The sequence below is a fragment of the Pyxicephalus adspersus genome, chromosome 1 (assembly GCF_032062135.1).
Source record: "Pyxicephalus adspersus chromosome 1, UCB_Pads_2.0, whole genome shotgun sequence".
Taxonomy (NCBI): Eukaryota; Metazoa; Chordata; class Amphibia; order Anura; family Pyxicephalidae; genus Pyxicephalus; species Pyxicephalus adspersus.
Window position 1 is genome coordinate 47,962,044 of NC_092858.1, and position 9,298 is coordinate 47,971,341.

At 35.9% G+C, this 9,298-nt stretch overlaps 1 protein-coding gene across 5 annotated transcripts in view; it reads left to right on the top strand.

The window, feature by feature from the left end:
• The window catches only part of ENOX1 (ecto-NOX disulfide-thiol exchanger 1), a 303,768-nt gene extending 294,686 nt beyond the window's left edge, over positions 1-9,082 (top strand). For all 5 annotated transcript variants that reach the window (XM_072410174.1, XM_072410197.1, XM_072410189.1 and 2 more), the window contains 3 exons: positions 2,404-2,506; positions 4,439-4,524; positions 6,993-9,082. In XM_072410174.1, coding sequence (XP_072266275.1) covers positions 2,404-2,506; positions 4,439-4,524; positions 6,993-7,124 — 321 coding nt within the window. In that variant the 3' untranslated portion in view covers positions 7,125-9,082. The remainder of the gene's footprint in view (positions 1-2,403; positions 2,507-4,438; positions 4,525-6,992) is intronic.
• Positions 9,083-9,298: the final 216 nt, after the last annotated feature.

Below are 9,298 nucleotides of genomic sequence, written 5' to 3' on the forward strand. Positions count from 1 at the left end.
CTGGGGCTAGGACAGTGCAGATATCATCCAGTTCACATCCACTTTCTCCCTTGGATCACATTTCTCATGAGGCCCAGCACACTTGCAATGCACTGTGTATGAATGTCTTATGGAAACCTGCATGAAGAGAGCTATATGAGGCCAGCAAGGAACGTCTTTGCCTGCTGTAAGGAACTCCTATCAGTCTAGCAAATTTAGCTTGTACTTGCTGCGACCCATTCCTGTCATTTTGTACCTGTGTGCGGCATCACATGTGGTGTTTCCATCTCCCAGAAGATTGGGCCAATAACCAGATGATGAAATCTAAGACCACTTTTATTACCTTTCTGAATAGCCTAATCAATATCTGTGTGATGAAAAGTTACAACTTTAAATGTTAATAACCCAGAATAGCACATACTTACAAGTAATGTTTCATAAAACAACATGCAGGATATATTAATGCTTATCCAGCAGGATACATGCAGGGTGAATTGCGTGAGTCTACCCATGGTAATAGTTCAGGTTGCCATGGTCTCCCATTTCCTTTGTTTTTATGGGAAAATGCTGTCTATTTTAATGTGGAAGAACTGCGAAAGTTGGCTTGTAGCCAGTGGCTATAGATTGCCAGCAATATACAAACATATACATTTCACATTAAAAATTACTGCTGTTAATTCTATTTTATTAATATTCAAGTTTAACTATATTTTATAGGGAGCAAGAACACAGCTGGGACCCAGTATTTTATTTCTTCATAGAAAAGATTTCTGGGGGCTATATAAAATTCAAATAATGCTTCTAAGCTGTTCACTTCAGTGCCCTACTAACCTCTTCTCATCTATTGGCTGTGTTCAATTCCTGCCAGAAAACAGACACAAAATAAGGGAGGGTGCTCATACAACACATAGGCCAACAGATGCAGCCTCCTAATGCAACATGTTGTATTTCAATATTTTCTATATTAAATCTGATTCACATTCTGTATAATGCACATGTGACAGAATACAGCAGAGACTGCCGCATTAACACATATATTCACCCACAAATTTAGGTGTTAGAATGGGAAATTATAAAAAAAATCACCCTTACAATTTTTTTGTTTAATGTCACCATCCCATTTAAGGGATTTCTCTAGACTTCTGTTCTAGATGGAAGTGAGTGCATATCTCTTTAAAGTGTAATCTATTCCTGTTTTGGTAACCACTTCATAATTTAGATTTTTTTTTAACTCTTCCTGTTTTGTTGACAATAGACACCAAGACTGATGGAGAGGGTACATTTTTCCTACAGGGACACAGAAAGCAATAAAAACCTGACAAGGTTTCAGCACTTTTTCCACTTGATCTAAAACTAAGAAACTTTTAGTTCATCTTTGCCGATACTGTCATTATAGTACTTTTGGACTAGTTTTTTACCCTCAAGCTATGCATGTTAGGGGGCTTTGCATAAATATTTACATAATTTGCAGCATTTTTTCATTTGCAGTGCAGACTTGAATTAAAATGGGTTTAATTTAGATTTTATGTCTCTTGTATACACAAAAGCCTATGTGAAAGTACAAAAAAACCATCAAAAAGTCAAACAAGTTAGTTAATCAGAATTGGCATATGTACTACTAAAGTGTGACCATAAAATAAATACATCTTTTATTGGAATGCCCCAAGGTTTGTAACAGAACATGCCAAACTAATCTCAATCTACTTTTTGGTAGAGTGGTGAATTTTTTTCCAACAATTTTTTTTCCAAATTTTTTATCCAATTATGTGCAGATGACATAAGTAGACTGGTGTTCCATTTTCACATTATTGGATAATTGAAGTAAATACATACAAATGTATTGTGTGAGCATTTTCAAATCTTCAGTGCTCCATGTATTTTCTAACATTGTGTTGTATGTAAGACGTGTCAGTGTATTATTGTGTTATAGGTAAAACACTGGTCTCCTCTAACAAATGTCATATTTGCATACATTTTACATTTTCACATTCAGTGTGATGTGCTATTATTAATTTAATGAGGAAAAACCCTTTCAGTAGAGAAATGCATTTTTTAAATTTCAATTACATTTCCTTTCATTCTCTTCAAGCATAAATCTTCCTTATGTTTATGAGGCACCTATTTCAGTTTAATTAAACTAGCAAAACTCTCAGTGCCAATACACAGCAGCATGAAAGTTGGATGCAAAGACCAAGCATTATTTATACCATCTCAGGGAGATTTAGACTCCGCAACATAGAATGTGGATTTTCTGTTTCTTTTGTGTTTTGTTTCCAGATGCAGAACAAATGCACATAATCCAGCAAATGCTTTTATGTGTTCGAGAAAATGATAACATTGCAAACTGATGATTAACTGCACAGTACCCACAAATAACCAAATCGTGTCTTTTTTTTTCTGTTTTTTTTTTTTGTACACTTGCAGGAGAACGGCATTGTCAGTGTTGCTGTGTTCAACCATGATAAAGAAAAAGATGCAGAAAAACAAAGACAGACTCTTAAATCAGAGAAAGAAGCCCTGCTTATAGGTAAGGCACGGAGTTAAAAGAACGGAAATCTGCCAGCACACACACACATTAATTGAAGTTTTTTTTTTGTTGCTGGTCCCATATTGTATGCCCAGTTCTTCATCACAAGAAAATGTTTTCTGTAGGGTCAAGGGGGACTGTTCTGTAACTATGGATAGACTTGTTCACAACTGCACAGTTTTACCACCGTGGTGCACCACATTACTATAAATAAAAAATGTATCATTTTATGGAGTGGGTCAATTTAAATATATTTATATAAATGATGCACTTTAGTATTGTGCTCCCAAATTCCTGTTTAAAGCAGTTTGTGTGTTCTTTAGTTGAAGTGCACCCACAGGCACCACAAGGGCATCTGATCAATGTGCTCAGCCCCTTGGTCACTTTGACCCAAGGCTACATCTCTTTATAAAGGATATATAAGCTTTAAACATGCTAATATAAATTATCTATTATGAAATATATCTATATATTATGAAAGCAGAAGAAAAAAATGGGGTCTTCTGGTAATGTAATAGACAAGACCAGTCAGATTTTTACAAGGATTCATCCATTGTGCATTGATTAAGGCTACCTCAAAACTCTCTTACTTGTATATTGAGTGTATGTTATGCTCACTCTCATTATGTGCATCCTAGCCACCTAAAATGACATCGGCTTCAGGCAAATATAAAAAAAAATCTTTATCCTGCTAATATACCTGGCACTAGGGTGTGGAGGGCAGGGCAAGATGTTTGCATAACCAACATAGGCTGTGGTCTTGGGCAGCAAAGGGGCATTGACCCCACACTGCATGCTTCCATTAGACATTTCTGTGTATAATAAATGGTTGAAAACCCTACCAGCCATTGTTGCTATCTTAGCACAGTTGGGTTTAGGTGTACTAGAGTGAAGTGGATGGAGCTTTCCTTTCACAATCCTTGCTCCAGACTCTGTGTACCTTTTATAGGATTGACATGTGATCTTGTTAGTTATAAGAAGGTTAGACTATAACCAGGGATGGTGGTATAAGTTTTTTTCCTACTGCAGGGGCTGGTATTTAGCTTTCATATAGGTGGTGTGATTTCTTCATAGCCCAATAAGCAAGCTTTTTGTTATCAAAACTGCCGCCACTCTTGTAAGAAAATGATGATTTGGCTATGCAGTATACACAGGTGTGTGAATGATGGAAATTCATAAACAGTGGTAATGATAGTTTGGTAGGAAATAAGTTAACAGCCATATATTTCTACTGTTAGAACTATTATAACTATAAATCTGTTTGGCTGGTAGTCTGATTTAATCATTGTTACATTTTAATACAAATAATTGTTTCCATGTACAAGCTTTCTGTTACTAACATTTTTCATGTTCTGCTTGGTTTATTTTACTGAAACCTAAGCAACAGCATCAAGAGGGAAGCATACTTTTTTCATACTACCATTTAGCAGTAATGGGAATTAAATAGTTTTTATGACTACGATTGGTGTAATTATTGGGAAACTTCAAGTCAATGTGTTTCGTGACACATCTATATAAAATATTTTCTCTAGGGAACATCCACGCTAAGAAAAATGATAATTGCCTTATTCCAGTAGCTGCAATTTTGTATTGGCAAATCAAGCATAAAATGGATGTTTAATAAGTTTCTAGCAGACTGGAATGAAAAAACACTGTTTCACATTGTTTTTTTCAGTCACCTGGCTTCAGAATGTCATGCCTGTGTGCTGCACAATTTAGTAGAATCATTCAACTCATAATCTTTGACAAGACTTCAGGTGAACTGAGAAGGCTTGTGACTTCAATTCATCCGGAAAGTAGATTATATTCTACAGCAGTCTCACCTATCATTTCACTAGCTCCTGACATGTCGTGTATTTTGGTTTTACAAGATGCAAAAGGCCACAGTTGTCAAGCTATATTTTAATATGTCATATGTCCTTTTGCTTTTAGGTATCATATCAACATTTCTCAATGTTCATCCCTTTGGCGCTAATATAGAATACTTGTGGTCTTATCTTCAACAGCTGGACTCAAGGGTAAAATTTATTTTTTTTATGAAGTCTACTGTACGAGCGATTTATAAAGGCCCCCCTGGAGGGAAGAGGTGTAAAAAAAAAAAAACTGGCATCAGATTGCTATTAATAACTGGAAATACAACTGAATTTTGCCATATGCAGTGATATCAACGTATATTACCATCATATTACTGTGACCTCACTTGGGTTTGCCTCTTTGTTATAGTGAGATGGGATTTAAACAATATCTTTCTTGAAACAAACAGAAGCTACCACTTTCAAAGAAGAAACTGGCTGCATTTGTTAAGAGGTTTAATTTGTACTTGTCCAGAACATAAACATTTTTAAGAACTTTGGATTACACCAAGTTCTGACGGTTTTCTTCTATTCACATAGAGTTCATATGCAGGCTGTAATGAGAGGTCTATCTGTAGAGCACAACTTAGCCGGGCCATTAAGCGAACACTTGATACATTACATAAACAACAAATCTGAATAAAAAAATTAGATCAGTGCTCTTCAATTTCACAAGCATTTAAATTGGTGTGGTCATGTTGAAGTGGGTGTGTCCAGATCAGACCCCAATGATAGGCAGATTCCCAAGTATCAAATACCCAAGTGATGGGCAGATTTGCCATTAACAGCTACCCAAATGAATTGTGATTCCCCACTAACAGGTATTCCAGTGAAGTACAGATTCCTGGTTAATAGATGGATGCCAGTGACAAATTCCTCATTAACGTACATGCCAGTGAAAAGCATATTCCCCAGTAACAAGTATCCTAGTGATTGACGAATTACCCAGTAACGGGTAGTGACAGTCAGCCCCCACAGTAACAGGTGTCCCAGTTACAGGCAGATTCTAGCACCTGGGCATCCTAGTTTACTCAGTTCTTGGTGTGTCTCTGATTGTGAGCACCCCGCTCCCTTCCCTGATGACCATGCGGATGATTCAGTGAAGGACTTAATCCAGTTTGGTTTGAGTCTGGCTCAGCCATTCACATTCCCCCCTGCTAGTTCCTGCCCAATCCTAGGACTGGTGAGGAGGGAGTACCTTGGCATAGTATACTCATCTTGTTGGTCTTAATAATTATTACCGTATTTTTCGGACTATAAGACGCTCCGGCCTATAAGACGCACCCAATTTTAAAGGAGAAAAACCTAGAAAAAAAAGATTCTGAACAAAATACTAAAAAATCCCCCCCCAGTTTTGGGGAAGAAAAAGTGCGTCTTATAGTCCGAAAAATACGGTACTTTAATAACTTTGTCTAAGTATGACAGGCATCCAAACAGATAACACTGACTGGAAGCATAAAACTTGCATTACCTTTTGTACTGTATTAGTGAATGTCTTGCTATTAGGGAACAGTTATGCTTGTTATAATTGTATCAGTCATGATGAATTAATTTGCATTCATATGGATGTCACCTGCATTTCCATGGATGTTCAACAGTTCACTTATACAGTGATTGCTAATAGACATTTTAAACGAGGTGTTACTAATTTAACACTGTGGGAGGTTTTATAAAAGGCAATTACAATGTAATAGTTTCCAAGTAACATGAAAACTCCATCATAACACATTTCATGGCGTAAACAGTAAGTTCCAGATCTTCAGGTTAATAATAGTTTCTTATCAGTATGGATGCAGGGAATGATTGTTAAATTACTTGTAAAACAAGAACATTGTCAACCTGTTTGTAATGTAATCCGTTTTAGAAATTATTTTCATTGAACAAGAGCTACAGTTATCCTAGAATGGCAAAACCTAATCTAGGTTTATACTGTAGATTTATTCAAGATGTAAAAGCTTTTGTAGAACTCCCCATTACAGCATGTTACTATATGGAAGACGATTTGTGCCTCTGACTGACATGGTTTTGGGCTTAAGTTCATGGGAAAATGTAGTGTGAGAACAGAAAACCTCATCTCTTGCAAGTACCTGCAAATACTTTCAAGCAGTGTCTATGGTCCTTGTCAGCTAAGATGAGATGACCCCTCACCGTGGCATTATTCACAGTCAACCTGTCAATGACTGATGCTGCATAGAAAGATAGAAAAAACAGCATTGCTGGTATGACCAGAAGAGTATATTGAGGGCACGCAGTAGCCATTGTAATGATAGTTGTCTATTAATAGATCCATTGATAAAATGTTTGCATCCAGACTTTAATAGGTACCTCTGTAACCAACCCGATTTCCGAGTCATGCAAGGGTCAGTATTTAGGCCATTTTATGATGAATGCATATGCATGCAAATATTTAAATTTTTAGCAGTGGGTCCCCAAGTCAATTTTACACACGGGCTGTGTAGAATTGCTATGTCTGTCACTGAATCAAACTTACATTTATCATCCTTATATCATCCCTTTATCATCTTGTCTTCTAATCGGTGTCATTTAAGCTACCCAATGTAGTTAGGAGTGCCTTGATTTTAATAAATAACTTTTATTACTTATGAAATTTACTTACTTTTTCTTTCCTGTAGATTTCAGCAAGTGAAATTGAAACATTATTGATGAGGTTACCTCGAATGTTTAAACAAGAATTCACTGGTGTAGGAGCAACACTGGAGAAGAGGTGGAAGTTCTGTGCCTTTGAAGGAATCAAATCAACTTGACTATGCTCGGTGCTAGAGACATTTAGTGGACCTGCTGCGCCATGGCAGATGTTTGAAGTATTCCATAGACAAAGGACATTTTGCAAGGCCAACGAACTTGAAATTTAGTTACATCCGTAATGTGCCCTTGTGTGTGAAGATGTCATTGTGCGCCAGTTTTACAGCTTTTTATCAAAATTGTGATAGAACTCTTTTACTGTAAAGGTAATGACAACAGGTGTTTTGTTTAAATCTAGGTAGCTCTAAAATTGTGTAGTCACTACCAGTATATAGAAGAGAAGAATTAGGTGGAAGCAACTACTGAAGAATATTATAACATGACCCCAAAATTTACCTTTCTGATCTCTCAGATGAGCCAAGAGCAGTATAGAATGACAATTAGGAGTTTAATTCTCTTAAGTATCTTGTGTAAAATAAAGCAGCCTGTAACTCTTCATCTATAAAGGTTACCATACATGATGCTAAACATCTTTTTTCACAGATTATTTTTTTATTCATTGGGTGGACACTTTACAAAGGTCTAATCCATTGCATTTTTTCATTCTTGTGCCATTTGTTCAGTTTTATGATCAAATTGTTTTTAGTTTACATAAACATTTATTGTGTGTGTCAGATAAATTGACTGCATGCATGTTTTTGTAAAGTTCAAGTTAAAGAGTCAATTCACTAAAATTACATCTCAGAATTGGATTTTGCCCTTAGTTGTGTGAACTGTGGCATTTAAGATGTTCATTAACTAAAACAATGAGTTATCTGAGGTGCAGATAAAAAAAACTGATAAATGTGAGCTTGCAATGCCCACAGTAATATTTTCATGCAAAAAAAAATAAAAAAGATAAAGATATTTATGTATGTAACCTGCACATGAAAACATTACAAAAAGCATTATATTAATTACTATGTCTTTTACCTTGACCCCTAATTTTTGTGTACCATGGATGCTACCTCATGATGATGGCTATCAATCATGATGATATCTGTCCTAGGACTGCAAGGAACAGTGAGGAACAAGAAATGGATTGGCTTGAAGAAATCAGATACATTTGTTCCTAAAATGTAAAATTGAGCTTCAGCTTAAACTTGGTAATAGAGTGGGGAAGGGTTTTCATTGCTAGTTTTCCCTTTGTTGGGAAATTTCAGATATATCTTACTTTAGTCACTTGGACAAAAAATTGTTGCATTTGAACTGTCTATAGCTGGGCCAGTGTGTCACCCAGACAAATGGGTGGTGAGACAAATGCTAACTAGCTCACCGAGCTGCAAAGAGTTTTATTATTTTAGACCTAGACGTGTTGGTAACTAAGAAGATGGCTGGTGCTCGATCTTCTGCCATATGATGATGTTTAAATCATTGCATCAGGCAAATATGTAGGTATGTTTATCATGACACCTTCCAACCAGCAGACAAAGGACTATGCTAGAGAAGAGCTGCAGGTTGCATACTGCTGACCTCCAGAGAAGATACTTGAATGTCTGTAATACTGAAATGTATCCAATTGTGCTGAGCATTGCAACACTTTTATATATTTATACCCAGTATACTATTGCTCACCTAATGAAATGTCTTTCCATTATAGCAGACTTTACCAATGTTATGATTTTAGCAGAATTAGCTTTAGTTCAATATGTTGGTAATGGAGTTGCATTTTTTTTCATTATTTAAAACAGGGAATATTTGTCTTTCCAGGAGAGATTACACACTTTAAACTGCTCTGTAAAAGGGAAAAATAAATTATTTTTTTAATGTAATCTGAACAACAGTCTACAGTGTCACATTCTATATTGTAAATTAATCCTTCTGATGTAAATATTCAAAACCTTGTTGTTTTTCTCTCTGTAAGGGTATGTATTATATTCAGATATATGCATCAGATATTCAGTTGCATTGTTATCACATTTTATATTAAATATTTGAAAATGTAATAAAAAGCTTTTTTTTCAGTAAATATTATTGTACAGATAGTAGTTCAATGTCATTCTTTTAGGCATATAATATGGATTACTAAGACTATGAACACGCACACTTGTACATCCAAGCATCTGTGTTGTTCAGGTTGCAATATGCCCTTGGTATGATTTTAGTGGTAGGTATGCTGGGGGAACCAATATGGGGAGCGGCAGTCTTAATGTTACAGCACATGTGTTGGGCAGCCATGCTAGAAACTACTGATTGG